Genomic DNA, 17,996 nt, shown 5'->3' on the forward strand with positions numbered 1-17,996 from the left:
GACCTCAGAGCAGCTTCCAGTGTCTGTAGGGAGCCTTATAAGGATGCTGAAGAGGGACTCTTCATCAGGAACTGTAGTGATAAGACAAGGGGCAATGGGATTAAACTTAAACAAGGGAGATTTGGGTTAGATTTAAGAAAGAAGTTCTTTACTGTGAGGGTGGTGAAACACAAACAGGTTGCCCAAGGAAGTTGTGAATGCTCCATCCCTGTCAGTGTTCAAGGCCAGGTTGGACAGAGCCTTGGGCAACATGGTCTAGTGGGAGGCATCCCTGCCCACAGGAGGGGGTTGGAATTGGATGATCTTAAGGTCCTTTCCAACCCAAACCATTTTATGATCATTTAATTCAAAGTTATCTTCATGCTGCTTGGAACACACAGCGATACACAGCCATCTTATTGGGATTTTATTGAAATACAGGATTAATTTCCCGGACGACACAAAAAAACCCAGATCTACTGCATCTGCAATCACCTACTGCTGGCAAATTTACAGTTTACATTTGTTGCACCACTTTAGAAATATTTGGTTTACTGCAAAGTTCTAAGGTGTTGGCAACTCTGGGAAAAACGTTGGTTATATTTTTATTTGACACACATTTTTAGCTCATTAACTGCTGCAGGCTTTTAGAAGGCTTTATAGCTCAAAATTAATATGGTTTAGTTTAAGGAAAAATAAAAAGGGGGAGAGATATGGTAAAAGATAATGGCTTGCTCGTAATTTCTTTGGAGCAACAAGCTTTTTAAGAGTGCTGCTTCTAGTAAGAGGCTTGGTAGATGCTTTGTCTCATGCCAGGCTATGGCTTCAGACCTGCTGTCAGTAAGAAGCTGCTCTGGAGTTTGACAGCAGGAAGACATCCTGACTACACAATGAAGGCCTGACCTCAGGCTGGTGTTACCTGGCACAGCTCTGTGCACTTCAGTAGAGCTTTGCTATTTATGCCAGCTGAGGACCTTATCTTGGCAGCAAAAGACGTAGTAAAACTATCAGCTCTCTGCAACAAAAGCTTGTTTTGCTCTTCCAGAGATGTCTGTTTTTCGCTCCTGCAGGATTTTAATAAGCAGAGAAGCTGGCTGAGTTCAATTCTTACACAAACATTCTACCTTTGAACTCTTCCTGTAGGCTTTTACCCTTTGGAAATTCTGACTCAGAATATTGAAAACAGGAACAAGCAACCTGTACCCTTTCATATCAAGATCTCAGGTGTATTTTAATTGAAAGAGAGCTATTTTTCCTGAACCCATTGCAGGAAAGATAATCCCACACCGTACTTTTTTTTGGCACGAGGTGGACTCTTCAAGACAGAAATCCACCTGCTTTAATGTTCTCCAGCTGTTGTTTCATAGGGTCTTTCTAGGCAATTAATTACACAATCAGACTTTTACATACTGGTGTCAGTGTGGCTCTTCAATCTGCGTTCCTTGGGTGGAGGACTCCACTCCCTGCCCTCCTCTACTAAGAAGTAGATAGTAAAAAGCAGACTCTCATAGGCTGAAAAGAAATTTGGAAAACAATAGTTCTTCCCCACTAAACTGTTGCAGATGGACAGATTTTCTCTTTTTTCCCCTCTGGTTCCATTATAAGAGTAGCACACATGTACCTCCATGTGCATTAAATCACAAATAGAATGCTATAAAACTGGGGTGCCTAAAGGAAATATGTTCTCAGATAAAAAATCTTTATAAAAAAACAACTTTGCTATGAATTGAGAAGTGAAGACATTTTCTTCTGCAATCTAATGCTAACTAGAAGCCTAGTAATTTCAACTTAATTCAGCTGCTAAGTAAGCCCTTAAGGATTTATTTAGCCAGTCCAATTTTAACTGTGAACTGCTGTAAAATGCTTTCCAGAGCAGATTAAAGGAAGAAAAAGCAGGAATTTCAGCTGAAGCAGAAAAGAGGAAAATTGTGAAAATTCTGTCATTTTTACCTTATTTCTCGAATGAGTCAGCTCTGCCTACCCACCACCTTGTCTAATTTCAGATAAATAATGTAAGGAATCAGTGTCCTGCACAAAAGCAGGGACAGAGCAGCCAGCCTTGGCCGAGCCTTATTTACTCCCAGCACAGGTGATTAATCACAAGGCACGTCAGTTCCCTTGCTGAAAGCCAGCCAGTGCGCAACTGCTCCATCTGTATCACATTAGGTGTTTCTGAAATGCCAGGGATCTAAACACCATTAAGGAAGGCACTTGTCTCCTTTCTGCTCCACAGGCTGATAACAGCACTGGATTCCTTGGGCATCTGCAAGCAGCATCTGGAATGGAGGAGGGATGCTCACTCTCTATCCTGGCAACAAAGACACCCTTAAAAGGCGACTGTGTCATGGAGCTGCGTGTTGCTCTCCCTGGGGAAAGCATAATATTCTTTGCTGGGAGACAGGCTATGAGTCATATCCAAGTCTGATCACATCCCTCCTCAGCCTGCAGTTAATATTTATTTGTGAATACAGGGGACACCATCCACGGGTAGGGTCTGCTAGAGGACTACAGCACTAGTTTAACTTTGTATATGGAAAAAGTGACTTCAAATGAGGCAGAATTTGGTCAATCCTCAGAGCTCTTGCAAATCACCTTTAGGATGAGGACCACATGGCAGGTGAGTAAAGGTGACAGAATTTAGCTCTGTTTCATCATCCACTGTGGGGACAACATCTGTGATGTTCAGCTTAGACAAATAATCATGACAGCACATTAATGTCATTAGCATCTTCACCCTCATAGTGACTGGGAGCTCAAGTCATGGAGCCAATGTTGTGCGAACAGGGAATAAATTTGCTTAAGTGCTCTAAATGTAAGCATATACTTATTTGGAATATTAATTTAAAATTAAGCCAGGGTTCAAGCATTCTGCTTGATGAGGACCCAAGAGAAACAATCATTTCAGAATGAAACAGCAAAATAAGAATTTGAGAGAGAAGAGTAAAAAGATATACTTTAGGATGACTGATTCTGCAAGCCATTTTGAGCAGGTTCAAGGGGTCCAGCACTAAGCAGCTTGAAAACGTACAACTATAGTTTCATGATCAGTTTAGTCTGGCACAGATTTATTTTGCTGCAAAAAAGATCGTTCCTCTCGGCCACAGCTACTCAAGTCCTGGCACTAGGATTCATGCAGCCATATGGTAGATTGGCTCAGGGAACCACTTTGGCTGTAGGCTAACCATTTGTGGGAGGGTTGGTTATTTTTCAGCTAGATCAGTTCTCTGATTCAGTTCATTGCATGGCTGCACGAACACTAATGCTTGACGTAAGGAAAAGGGGCACGAATAAGGGGACAGGGAGAGGAAAAAGGCGAGGAGGGCAAGACTACCCTCCCTTGCACCACTGCTGGATAGGCCAGGTTGTAGTGATGTGAAACTAAGGGGTTTGGATTTGCAGAGCACCCTGACAGGCAAAGCTAATGTTTTCAAAAGATTGCTAAGCACAGATAGCAGTGGAAAATGTTGGAAATCGAGCATTTCAAGCTAGTCCTCCAGTTCTACAAAAATCGAAGGCAGACGGAAATGCTTTAAAAAGGAACCTTCTAAAACCAGATCTTTTTAATGGCAAGCTGAAACAGAAAGCAGCATTCTGCAGCTTCTCGTAATCTGAATGAGTTCAAACGCAAGAACTCAAAGCGTGCTAAAAACAAAAATGAAAACCACTAGTTGCAAAGAGATAAACCAATTGGCACAAATGGCAAAGTAAAGGAACAATTTAAAGAAAAAGATTCTATCTAAAACACCTTGCGAATTACCCTTTAACATAACAGGGCCAGCAGGTTCCTGAGGATAGGGTCTGAAAATTTTCAGTATCCCATAAAAATATGAAAAATGCCTATTGCTGTTGGTGAGTTACGGCTTGCCAGGATTTAAACAGAAAAGCAAGGTCTTTGCAAATGCTGCAGTTTGCTTTTTACACCACTATAATCTATTATCAGTCATCAAGAAAATTGCTCTGGATTTTCCAGCACTCTTAATTCTGTCTGCCTGGTGGTTCTATTTGTTACCTATCACATTTTAAGCGTAAAAATACGCTTTTGGTGTTCTAAGGCAGAAAGGGGGAAAAAAGGTCCAAGGTCACAGCTGGAGGTGCTGTGTTGCATGCAAGTAAGTGTATTTGAAAATCTGTGCAGGGTCCAAACACTCTGAGTCAACTACAGCCTCATCATGGGGCTAAAACCACTAAAGCAGCTGCTGAGTTTCCTGAGGTATCTCCAGTGGTGTAATGAGAAGCCACTAGGAGAACGTATAAAGAATATCTATACTGTGAATTATAAAGAGTAAATGCCATGGGAACTCCTGCTTCCGATATCTCCAAATAAATGAGGAGACACACGTTTAAGATGAAGAGGCCACAACGGCTTATGAGGGATAAAATGGGGGTTGTTATTTTTAATAGACTATAGGTACTGAACTGTGGAACTTGCTGCCTTATGACATTACTAAAGGAAATACAGCTGCCAGAAGTTCATACATTTTTGAACAACTCTATTACAGGAACTATGATAGTATCTATGACATTATGGTACCAAGAATAAACGCGTCTTGTTCTACAAGCTGTCAATTTTCAGAGTGCTGTAAAACATGGCATTGAAAAACACCAGGACTCTACTGGAAATAGGGTTTCACATGAAAATAGAAATACATTTGCTACTTTTTGGTCAGTTTCTGACTCTTCTGATATGTCACTCAAGAAACAAAGGACTTGGTCATAATGACCCCAACCTACTCCTCTTTCCTAGGCAGAAATAACTGTGCAGTTTTGAGGGAATTACTATCTTCTCCTAATTCATAATTTCTTGTGCTTAACTTTCTCAAGGCACAGTTGAAAACGTGGCAAAAGAAGGAAACTGTAATAGCTGCCTGTGGGCTCTGCAGTACCCTTCCGGTCACAGTATGATGATGTTAATGTCTCACAGCTATCACAAATATTGTTACGGGACATGCCCATACATTTATAGATGGTTTCTGCATGAGATACAGTGTCTTCTCTGCATCTTTTCACTTATGTCAGTGCAAGTCTTTCAAAATGAGAACATTCCCATCCAAGGAGCCTCCTGGTGCAAAGGAAGTTAAGCACACATCTTGCTAGGACCCTTCTGCAGCAGTTTGCTGACCAGAGATGAACAAAGAGTGTCTCAGGTACCAGCACAGGATTGGAAGGTCGTGTGTTTGCTATAGTTTCTTGCAGACACATTTGTCCCTCTTCCTCTCCTTCCCTGCACTAGGCCCTTTATGTTCACCATGTCTCCATCCTGTCTTCTCAGCACCTCATTTTGGTCCTAATCTCCATCCTCATCACCCACTTGTTATCCCTGTTGTGCTTGTCAGAGTGTCTTCTCTCTTTACACACCCTAATTCACCTCCCTAAGTGCCTGGCAGCGCAGGATGGATGCAGGTGCTCAGGGCTCCACTCCTCTGCCCAGGCTCCATATGGGGGATGCTCTACTCATGCCCCTCCAAACTGAGCTGGAAGATGCTTCTTCACTCAGTGCACCTTGAGATTTGTCAATATTTATTTCAAATAGAGATTTTTCTGAGATTTGTAACATCACAGGACTCAGATGGTATTTCACAGATGTGACAAGAATTACACACTTGGCTACTACAGCCAAAATCTTCCACCCAAAGCCTGGAGAAACTGAAGATCTTCAGGAAAAAAGGATTTTGTCAAAAATTGTTTCTTCCTCCCCCCCTTTTTTTCCCTAGATTGTCAAACCCCCACATGTATACCCAGCCGCCTTCTATGGAAAGATTGAATCTTCTTTGTTGATATGAGAAAATTGCAGCCTGAAACAAACACCTGCTCTGGATAATTTCCAGCTAGACAGTTTAGGTTTCATAGAATTATTTTTAAGCTGATAACCTGTTCCTTCCTTGTAATGAAGCTGTAGCCCCTGTGTCCATAAACATCTATTCATACCCTGCAGTCATGCTTCCAGTATACTGATCCTGTCCTGGAAACACACACCCTGATTCATTTTCCAAACAACCATATTCTTACTAACTGAAAATAAAGGAAGAAAACATGGGAGATCGATCAATTGCATACACACCAGGATAAACACAAGCACTGTTGCTGCATTTCTGGCTTCTGGCATTACCCACTATATAACTCCACCTATGCTACTCTTTTCTAGATCGCTGCTTAACAAATTACTGGAGAATAACTAGTAAGAAACTGAAGGGAATTTAAAAGCATGATATTTGGGGAAATATAGAAGAAGACTGTATGAAGCGCTAAAAAATATAGAATAAATAGTTTTTAGAGCAGCAGTTTAAATGACCAAATCCATTTTCCTTCTTGTAGTTTTCTATTAATCTACTGAGGACTCAGTCATGAAATTCAGATGTAAGAACGTGCTGGGTTAACAGACTTGTCATCCCATTATTTCACACTCTTTTCAAGAAGCACCCTCCAGTTAACATGGAACTTTAGCAAACTAATTCCATTCTTTTCCAAAACATTCCTAGTATTTTTTTTGCAAGATGAATACCCTTTGGAAATGCTCTCCAGAGGACAGGCCATCAGCAGACATCTCCTTATAAAGGATTCCCAAAATCATCCTTCAAGAAGAAGATGTCATTTGAACTAAACTGTAAAATGAACACCTTTTATCAATTGAACAAGCTTCCAGAGGACAAAAGGTGCAATACCACCTCCAGTACCACCCCGTGGCAACCCTGGTTCACTTGCAACTTCTCTGCCAGGTGTCTCTGCTACATAGCTCATGCTCTCACAAGGACAGCTCACATGCAGGATTCATCATTTTTTATGAGTGGACCAAAAGAACTCAGCCAAGGCTGCTGTTGTCCTTGGAAACAAAAATATCTAAGAAGAGACAGTGCTTTCTCCCTTCTGTTTCCCCCCTCATTTCTAAGCCACCACCTTCCTCTCTCTAATGCCAAAGCAGCGCTGTAGTGTGGTCCAGCACAACATTTTTTCCTGTGTTTTGGGTTGTGGGTTTTTTTTGTAGTCCACAAGAGAGCCTAATGAAGGGGGACCCACATGAAAGAAAAAACAATAGACTAAAATAATGAGTCTGGCTCAGAAGGACAAGAAACATTTTTACACATCATAGCCAGTTTGCTAGCCTTTGTGCAATACTCTAAGTTGTGATATATGATTTATTCATTTGTTTTTCTATTCATTTGCATTTTGTATTACAAGGCAAATCTTTAGAAAAACAGAACACTAATTTATTTCATAAAGGATTTGCAGAAGACTTAATAAGCACTTATTTTGTGCAGAAATACAAACATTGTGTCATTAAACAATGCTTCTGGAAGAGAAAATGCTGCAAACTCTTAGCCCTAAGACAGTCAGACACGCACATCTTAAAAGACTCTGTCTTGAACCAAGTTCTCCTATTAGCCTGCACTGAACTGCATGCAGAATCACGCTAGCTGAAGATCATTTTTAAGAGTCTCTGAAAGTTTGGAAACGCTTTGCATGTTTAATACTTTACACGCGGCATCTCTGAGAGCCTCAAGTGTGTGACTCATGGGGAGGCTCAGTGTAAAAGCGAGATCGCCCTCTGACGGCAAGCATCTCCTATAGCTGGCGCAGCGAGCAGCACAGCAGGACAGGCTGCAGGCTTAGGTAGTCCCCAAGGTAGAAGAAACATGTCAGAGATGCTCTCTTAAATTGAATAGGATGTAGACATCAGCATACGCAACCCTGACCTTTCAAATTTCGAGTTGGAAACAGTTGTTACACTGACTTCTCTGCCAAAAAGACAAAAGCATCATTTTTTATGATCATGACCTCGTTGCTTACACATTGCACTGGGGTTTTGCTGCACTTTGTTATTGCACTCGGCAGAATTTGGCACTGGGACTGGGTTCTCTATGCCTCCTTTTGTACACCGGGGTCTTGTAAATTCTGGCCTCACTGAAGGGCTGTGATAAACGTCTTTATAGCCTCGTGTCTATCACGGTTTGAAACTGCCCTCTAGGGCACTGCAACAGAATAATGCAGAGCAGCATTGTACCTGCTCTCATACACCCTTTCTCCTTTCCATTCCCACCTTACCCTGGCCACATCTATCATGGAGGACTAATACAGATTTACTCTGTTACTCCTACATGAGGCAAGATAAAACAGCACAGCACAGTGCTGCTGGACCAGTATGAAAGAGACTGCAATTCAGAGCAGAATCTCTATCTCCCACTGCATGCTACACAACCACACGATTCTCAGGCTTTCCTAATACAAATTATACAAATTTAAAACCCACCAGCTTTTCTCTGAGTTGGGATCTAAGTCCTAGAACACTGAGTACGCAGCAGTATCACTCTGAAACAGTAGCAGATAGATCTGTCACATAGTTGTTTAGGTGCTTGCTGCATAGAAAGCGTGTTACGCAGCCGACTGGATGGTGGCTGCATCTGCAGCATCGGCAGAGGAATATAAATAAACCTAATACACCAAGTAGTCAATTCTGCTGGGACAAAATGTACTTCAAAACTAGCTTCAGGATACCATAATTAATGCCTGAGTGAGGTAGGAATTATTTCAATCATCTTCTCATACTATTATTTTAACCTACAATACCTGTTTTGAAATTCTGCCCCATGCTTGAGTTGCTTGCCATTTTGAAGGTTCACACTTACAAAGAAGCTAAGCTGATGGCATCTAGCCCCTAAATGAAGGCACGTTCTTATGAATCCCTCATACAAAGGCAGGCAATCTACTCCAAGGGCAATTTGTGTACTTCTATTTGTTGGTGCAGATTGGACTGGCAACTATGGAGCCAGAATTCCGGAATATTTCCATTCCGCACAGAAAAAGAGAGCTGATAGTGCTGAGAAATAAGATGATTTGGATATTAATCTTACAGTAAGAATTATTTCCTTTGCATTGTATTACCACACTGTGCTGCTGGATGACATTTTGTGTGCACCTCTACACAGGAGATGCTCTGGTAGTAATTTAAATTAAGTGAAGTTAAAGAATGTGGCTTACCTTGTGTTGTCCCATCTTGTCCCATGAGACATTTCATTGCCCTGATGATTTGCTCTGCTACGGGTGGACACATAGATGTGGCGTACACAGCACTGTGAGAATGAGTTCGTAAAAAGTCCACAAGGTCCTTACACAAGCAAAACAAAGCATGAATGAGCTTTGAGCTGGTCAAACAGCAGATCTCCCTCTTACCTACTGCAAGAGTGAAAACATATGAAAGGAAGAGGATGTTTCACCAGTTATTGGTTTGCTTTCTTGGCTGCTACTGTTACTACATGGCCTGAAGAAACATCAGGCAGGTGCAAATACTTCACGATGTAAGTGGGGCAATTACAGCTGAAACAAAAGTCTGAAGTAGAATAATGTTTACTTCTGTGCTAAGACTTATTATAAAGGAGCCAAAATCATTTAAAGGCCAATGAACAGCTGCAGTTAAAATACTGTTTAGTTTCTCTCTGGGAATGAAGAAAAGCCTGCATGACATCAGTGTAGTTCCTCTGCCACAAGACAGGAAAAGCAACCTTACTGGGATCTAACTCTGGCTATTAGCATATAAATTTCTTGCCATTGAAACTTTCCATCAGTGTGACAGGGACATTCATCTTAGAGTTGGTACAACTGCTTTAGCATTTCCTTGTATAACTAAAAGCACAATCTGTGCTCCAAGAAAAAGCATTAATATACTGTAGGCATGTCTACAGCATTGTCCTGAATCAAGGGACACTGGAGGAATCGAGCCCTTGATTAAGACGATCATTGTTATGATAGCTTGTACTTATACCAGAGTTACAACACTAAAAGCTGAATGCATATTAGTGAGAAAGGAATGAGGCCTGAATGAAAACTGCCTTTGACAAAAAACATCACCAGAAAAAAACCCCAAATACTAACATAAATTTTTGCCAAAAAAGCTGTGTTGAGTCTATGCAGTAACTCCAATGCTAAGGATAAACATTTACCTAACGTTACACAGGTTATGCATTGCTATATTGCAATTGTAATCCTAAGGGCTTGATCAAATAGCTGACAAGGCTTCTGTTCTCTAGCTGATGCAGAATAAGCACTGTCACAGTGAGTTTTTGGCTGCAGAAATGAATGTAGGAGTGCTAAGTGTGTTGGGTGAGTAGCTGCCACTAAGGCTCGGAAGCCTGGGGCAAAGCTTAGTGACACACACAGGCGTGAAAAGAATGACCCACTTTCATTTGAGAAAACTGCCAAGGATTAGATGATTAATTACTTTAGGCTGCTTTTCACTGGTCTGTGCTTTCTGTAATTTCTAGCTACATTAGTCACATAGTCTTTGGTGAGAGTAAAACTCTCAGATACAGATTGAAGAAGCAAAGGAAACAAAGAAAATTGATTCTTGATATATTATGGTAGTCTGTTTTAAGTTCTCTGGGGGCAAACCAAAAAAAGACAGTAAGAAATATACACTTTATACTTTCTTACAAGCCTTTTATGCTACTCAAGTGCTACACTTACTAATGTTATCCTGACAACAACCATATGGGCTGTCTAAACAGGCTTCCTACTCATTCAGCAAACTACTTAAGAAATACATTCAGCAGGGTATGAAAAGGGTAAATAATCAGCAACTACTTGATATCTCTGTCAAGCAACAAAGCTGATGACATTTCACAATGGTGCTGATTATGCTTTCTCTTCTTGTACACCCCCAGTGCTCTACTTTTTGTTGACATCTGTTGTTGGCAAAAGGTTGTTTTGTTAATGTATGCAGAGCAACTGAGGACATGGATTTTACTATTGCAAAAGGCCGTCAGTAACCCTCCTTCTCCATCCTCCTAAAAAATGCAACTATGACAATCCACAACTGTTTAGGAATTTTATTATCAGTGGATGAAGCTGTGGCTTTAATCTCTCAGTGTTGCTCCACACACTGTTTACAAATGTGAAACAAAGTAATGAGCAATCTGCATGCAAATTAATGTAGTGAAGTATATTTAGCCAACCACAACGTGTCTAAACATTTCCAAGCCAAACAACAATCATCAGAGTGGCACAGAAATACCCAACCCCAGCAAATTACATAATGTGAACATGAGACAAAAATAAGAAAGTCTGTTTGATGTGTATTTGGGATCCAGACAAAAATGGTACTAACTTTAGAATAGTGCTCCTGTAAAGCAGTCTATGCAAAAAGATAATGAAATATATCATACATAATAAGAAGATACTTCCCCTCTCCCTTCCCTGGTATTAAAATGTGTTTTCCTTTTACCTTTTTGCCAGCAATGTATCCTCCAGCTGCTCCAAAGCTCTTTGTGAACGTTCCCATTAATACATCAACATCATCAGGATTCATACCGAAGTACTCCACAACTCCTCGGCCCGTTGCTCCCACTGCACCGATGCTGTGAGCTTCGTCCAAGTAGAGGTAGGCTTTGTATTTCCTCTTCAAGGAGACTATCTCTGGCAGGCGCACGATGGACCCTTCCATGCTGTGGATGGACAGAATCATGGATGAACAATTTCAAACTCCAGAAAAGAGATGGAAAGGTATAAAGCAAGGGGGAAACACTCACCCAAAGCAGCAAACTGCAATTCGTTACCTAACAAATACTGTAATGAGTTATAGGGAACCCCTATAATTTGGTCTAGTCCTTGTTTACTTCATCGTCAGCTACTGTGGCAATATTTGGGGGTAATAGCTCTAGAGTAAATTACTCTGGTGCAGAGGAGTTGGGTCTAACATACAGAAGAGATGGGCCACATGAAACGCAGGGAATGTGCTAGAACCCTAAGCAGGCCCAGTCTTCGGAGTAGAGAGAATCAGGGACTAGAAAAAAGAGCTCAGATCCACTCTTGCCAATTGTTCCTCCCAATATGTACTTCTTAGGAGATGTAGCCTGCTACTAATCCATGAAAAGAAAAATGTTTCCATTCTTTTTCTTTTTCCTTTTTTACAGCCATGCAAGGAAATATTCTGAACTTGCACTTATGGTGTATTGAGATTTGTAGAAATAAGCAAAGGTGATAAATCTTTTGTATTGTTGGCAATCACATGAGTAAGTCAGAAAGCACAGAAGAGGTGTACAGCAAAATGAAAGCCCAGGGAGGTAAATAAGAAATACACTCTAATCCCATAAAATTGAAGTATCAATAGTGTTGCTGTGAAGACTATTATGTCTTGAAAGCCTTTTTGAGATGATTATAGCTATGCTTGGATATGCTCTGATGCACTCAGTATTCATTTCATAATGAGTTAAACATGTTCTCTTCCACTAGCTCTAGTGAGCAGGTCTTTAAATGCTAAATACTTCCTATCTAACAGAAAATGAGTGCACTAGATGCCAGGAAAACCAGTGCTCCATGGCTAAGGCCTGCGGCTAAGGTCTATCTGACTGCAAATGCTACAAGAGAAAGCAGAAACATTGAGTTTGTTCCCAAATCGTGCAAAAAAGCAGTGCAACCAACAGAACTTTATGGCAATTTTTAGATCGCAGACCAATGTCTTTCACAGATTGTTTTATTGCCACTCTAAGCTACACTGTGCAGCTGGAAGTTTGGTACTACAAAAGGAGCAGGGTGTTCTTTTAGCACTTAGGAGATCTCTGCCGATTTCAGTCCTTCTTCATCCTTTGGTCTTCTGAGTGTGCTTGGGAACAGCTTGGTCTCCAGTTCTGAAGGAGACCTGCCCTTAGGCAAGTCTCCACTCGTTTGAAAGAACAGCACGGGAGAGCAGCCACGGACAAGGGTTGCCTGTGCTGTTCATACTGGGAGGTTCAGAGAGCCCCAATGCATGTGCATGGAGGCATGTTTTTGGCTGTCAGGTGACTGCTGGTAACCTGGTCCTTTCGTCTTGCCCAGCCATACACAGAGGCAGCTCTGGGGCTGTACATTGGCACCATGGCATCTTGCAGCAAAGGAGGGTGGGCTTGTGCTGCAAGCTCCTGAAGACTGGTCTTCCTTACTTTTCCCAGATGGCACTTGGCAGCTGGGGGAGAAGCAACTTGAACCACCTCATCTGTTTTCCTAATGAATACAAGTGCAGAGGCCACAGTCCTCACATAGCCCAGACTCAAAGCATTAGTCAGTATCCTGAGCCAGTGGTATGCTTGGTCATGCAGCATCATGCGTGCTGGGGATGGCAGCTTTCAGCTGTGTCTGGTTGACCTGTAGTTTGGCTGTGTGGTCAGGGTGAGAGTGGTGCCATAGAGCATCCCTGCACAGGGAGAAGAATAGACATCCCACCTTCCACCTTGCAGCAGTACTTGGGCAGACCAGCTAGGCTGAGAAGAACAAGTTTTTTCCACATTTACATGGATGTCATTAGGCTTAGTGGCTCATGGTGATTCAGATGGGAAAGACAGCATTTATGTTCAGAAGAAGTGAAAATGGTAAATTAAAAATGCAGAGCTTGATTTGCTGCATATTTGTGTTGTTGCTGAATCCCAGAATACATATTGCTGATACACGGCTGATGCAAGATTTAACCATTAAGAGAATTTAGAGAAACTTTCCTTTCTCATGTGAGTAGATTCCTCTTTGAACTCTAAACTATCTAGCAAAAGGCGGCACTTGTATTCTGCCTCAGTGTTGATTTACCGCTCTTGAAAGATGCCAGCTGACATAAATGTTACAATAGTTGACAGAGATCCTAACACGGCCTTGAAGTGTCCATGGAGTAGATAACGCACTGTTGGTTTTGTATACGTTTTCTGTGCTGCCATTCAAACAGGCCTCAGCCCTCCTGATGGCAAAGATGAGAGCTGTTCTGCTGTCTGCTCTGTTCTTGGTCTCTCTTTTGACCCTGGGAGATGGTTTGTGATATGAATGCTTCTCTGTTTAGAATTGCTCCAAGATAAAGCTCACTTCGCATAACCCCTTGGGTAGCCCAAATGGAAAGTTTACTGGATCCTTCAGTAAATATTGATGTCAACTGAGTTTAAACCAGAGAGCCAGCAGTGAACTGTAATTGTTCTGTCTCAGACTGGTTGTGTCACTTTTACAAAGCTATTGATCTGTTTCCAGATCTGCTAAAGCACACAAGGCACATCAAAAAAGTTGGATGCAGACGAACATAAGGTGGCTCTGCCCAGGCCAGATGTTCTCATTATGTGTTATTCCATCCTGCCTTGTAGCAAAAACTATTAGCTTGGTGGCAGGGATGTAAAGCTAAATTGCAGCTGACCTTCAGCTCCATTGTTTGGTGGGCAGGCACAAAAGCTTGCTTCAAGACACACTTAGTTTGAATCTACTTCCAGACGTGAGGAGATAATCCAAATTCTGATTATCATCAAAATTAGCATCACTGAGTTTCAAAGCTTCAAACCACTGAGATTCTTCCTGATGAATTGTGGAGCCAGGTGCTGTAAGAGACAGGAGGTATGCACTTGTGCTGATCACTTTGCTTGGAACACAGGCTTGCTCTGGACAGGATGTCGATGGGTTTTGTCCAGTTTATTTTGAAACTTCTTGGGAACAGAGTTTTCTACATCCTGCTGTGGCACCACACTTTCATTTTTTTTCTATCAGGAAGACAATTTACTGGTATGCAACCCAGCCTAATTGCATCACTCAATGCCTCTAAACATGTCCTATGGTACCACTATCCTTTCAGCATTTGAAAGCTTTATCTGTTCCCCTTTCAGGCTAATTTGTAATTGGGAAAATCCCTCCTTTCCTGACCTGTTACTCCCATGATATATGCATTCCATATTAATGTTTACTTTAGGTATTGTTTTCTTACATAAACCTTGCACATTCATACAAGAATCTCTGTTTTGTAGTTTAGGGCAATACCTTTAAGGAAACCTTCCAATCCTGTCCTCAAATATAAACCCATACACTGATATGATAGAAATGTTAACCTTTAATGCTGGTTCCTGGCCAAAGACATTAAATGTTACCCCATTCTTTTCTGGAAGTTCAGTCACTTAATCTCAGGAAATAAAAAATAACCCTGATAAATTTCCTATGGTATTGAATCCCAAGGAACTTCTAATGCATGTGGAAAGGCACTGGACAATATCTATCTGATCAGAGAGCTATTTTCTTAGCTAGAAGGGAAAATATCCAAATTAAATTAAAAGCAGGGAAAAAACCAAATGAAAAACAATTGGTTTTGATCAGTTTCTGGTGCCCCATAACTCCTGCCCTGGGCCTTGGCCTATCTGACTCCTAGTTAAATGTGTGTGCAAGAGAGCAGGAGCCTACCACAAACCATGTCAGAACACAGTAACTGATTAATCCTGAACTGGAAATGGTAGAAGCCAAGGAAAACATTAGCTGGAATTTAAATAATAGAAATATGATTTAGCAAGTCATTTTAACTTGTGCCCTGGACACTGCCAAAACTTGTTCATGCTTTTTATGCTGAAGATTGATGGCTAAATGATCTCTCTCAGCTTGGAATGCAAATGGAATATATTTGCTCCTAAGGTAGTCCATGTTAAGAACCAGCTTTTACTAGTAGTTACATTTACTTCTAATGACCTTTTCTTCTTTTAAGATAATAGAAACATTAAAAAGCAAATGAACATATACTTATTACTATTTATTTGATACGTAGCTTGAGTGCTTCCCAAGTCAAGAGGCCAATTCTGCCTTCAGTTGTAACCAAACAAAATCTGCAGCTTTTGGTTTCAAACGCAAATCTGATTTCCAAAAATGCTCATGTTGGCTAACAATGATCCTTTTCAAATTCTGCCAGCTGGTAAGTCCAGGCTTAAGCACAGTGTAAACACTTTCACATACTCCTAATGGAAACAGAAGGCAAATTTTTTTCCATACCATCAACTTCATCATACTAAGACTATGGTGTCTCATATAATAATATCTTTTTAAAGAAGGAAAAAAAGAATAGTTTAGTGTTTCTTCTGCATCTCTGGAAAAAGCATTTCTGACAAAATTTGCCAAGCCAAACTTGCAAGTCCAAGGTATTTTAACTTGGAGAATAGTTCTGACCAACTTATTTCAATTCTGTATTAGCTGTCCCTGAAGCATAACTTAAGCCCTTTAAGGAAAAAAAAAAAAAGCAGGATTAACTATTATAAGAAGCATACATTAACAACACTCTACCTCCTCATAAACCCTCTGGACGAATGTTAATTCGGCATCTGGCAAACCTTCAAGGAAACTAACATTAGCCAATATGGGATTGGAAAATTTTAGTCTCTTTCAAAAATCCTTGGCCAAGAAAAGAAAGAACATACACACAAAAAAGGAGAGAGTACTTCTACTATTTTCTTTTGCATATGAAATGTTATTAGCTACTTGCTGAATTAGACTGTGAGCAAGGCCTGTGAGCCTGTTGCCAGCAGTGCTGTAAGGACAGATCAGCTGCATGCATCTCGGGTTGGCAGTGATGCCAGGACTCAGCACGGTGGGGTGTGGTGGTATTCTCCCTCCAGTCAGAGCAGACTTGCTTTGCAACCAAACCACAATCTTCACTGTCTGATCTGCTTAGACTATGAAAACAACCAACCAACCAACCTAGCTACTGCTAGGGCCAGTTTCCAATGGGAGACTATTAGAGACCTGAGCTTTGTTTTTCTTTTACTTTATGCCTTTCACAAGCATAGACACTCAGGGCATGAGTGGTCTTAGCATTATTTAGCCTTTATGGTGCTGAAGGAGCTTCATTTTTAGTGAAGTTCTCAGAGGCTTTAACATGTTTTTACTTTATGTTCTATCAGAAGGCTCTTTAAACTTTTGAGAACAAAATCTTTGAAAATGAACTGCAAAACTAGAGGAAAAGAAAACTCTATATCAAATATACATCTAGAAATCATAGAATGGTTTGATTGGCAAAGGACATTAATATCACCTAGTTCCAACCCCCTGCCATGGGCAGGGACACCACACACCATGTCACCCAAAACTCTGTCCAACCTGGCCTTGAAATACAGTTATTATAGTTGCAAATATCTGACAGCAGGTTTCCCTCAGTGCTCAGACTGATCTATGCTTCTGTATCAGTCTATGTTCTTGCTCCCTAGTGGTCAATATCGAGGGTAAAGGATTTAAAAGTGAGTGAAGCTCAGCAGCTGGAGCATTTTCTGCAGGCTGTGTGACCGGTGGGAACATTTGTCAGTAAAATGTTGGTGGTCCACTTAATTTCTGCATGATCAAAGTCCTTAAATCTGAGTTTTCTTTTAGTAGTGCCAAGCTATGTTTATTTGCAGTTTTGCTCTGTTTATTCTGGTTGAAAGGAGACGTTCAGCCTGCTTTGGATCAGCTGATGTGCTGCTGACCTGTTTCAGCTCTGAATGACAGGTGTTTAGATAAGGACTGATTTGGTCTCTTTGCAGATGGAAAATGTTAAGTGAAAAGAAAGCTCTGAGAACTATGAAGTTGTGATGACAAGAGGTTATAGTAAGATTCCTTATGAAAAAACCTTATCAGCTCAGCTGTGCTAGCATTTCTCAATAAAATGGCATAAAACACTGCATATCCAATCTGGCTGTATTTCAACAACACTTCACATGATCCCTACATATAAAGCTTAATGTGGCTTTCATAAACCATGTCACATCCTGTGAGCGAATTTTTCAGGTTCCCTTTTCTCTAGTGCAGATGTCGCTACTCCCCAAACTATCCTTCTCCTACTGCCCACCTCTTGTCATTGCCACAGTATCCTTGCCTGGATCCCTGCAAACCCTCTCACTGTCCAGATCCCTGCTTAGAATCATAGAATAGTTAGGGTTGGAAAGGACCTTAAGATCATCTAGTTCCAACCCCCTGCCATGTGCAGAGACACCTTCCACTAGACCATGTTGTCCAAGACTCTGTCCAGCCTGGCCTTGAACACCTCCAGGGTTGGAGCATTCACAACTTCCTTGGGCAATGCATCCCGGTGCCTCACCACCCTCACTGTGAAGAACTTCTTCCTTAGATCTAACCTAAACTTCCCCTGTTTAAGTTTAAAGCCATTAAGCTTCTTCAGCCCTTTCCTCCTCTTCATGATCTCTACCTCTCCCCACTCCAGCTCCTTGCCCACCAGCGGCTCCCACTCCATGCCATCCACCAGCCCCTTGGTTGCCTCCCCAACAACCTTCTCCTGACTTGAGTGGTTGCCCGCCGGG

The 17,996-nt window shown here is 41.3% G+C and overlaps 1 protein-coding gene across 1 annotated transcript in view; it reads right to left on the reverse strand.

The window, feature by feature from the left end:
- Nucleotides 1–8,949: 8,949 nt before the first annotated feature.
- The window catches only part of SPTLC2 (serine palmitoyltransferase, long chain base subunit 2), a gene marked incomplete at its 3' end in the record, with an annotated part of 36,231 nt that continues 27,184 nt past the window's right edge, over nt 8,950–17,996 (reverse strand). Inside the window, exons 7-8 of the mRNA XM_010024678.1 lie at nt 11,189–11,408; nt 8,950–9,076 (exon numbers count right to left, since the gene is read on the reverse strand). Of these exons, the coding sequence (XP_010022980.1) occupies nt 8,950–9,076; nt 11,189–11,408 (347 nt within the window). The remainder of the gene's footprint in view (nt 9,077–11,188; nt 11,409–17,996) is intronic.

This window comes from Nestor notabilis, unplaced genomic scaffold (assembly GCF_000696875.1).
Source record: "Nestor notabilis isolate BGI_N333 unplaced genomic scaffold, ASM69687v1 scaffold24970, whole genome shotgun sequence".
Classification (NCBI taxonomy): domain Eukaryota; kingdom Metazoa; phylum Chordata; class Aves; order Psittaciformes; family Psittacidae; genus Nestor; species Nestor notabilis.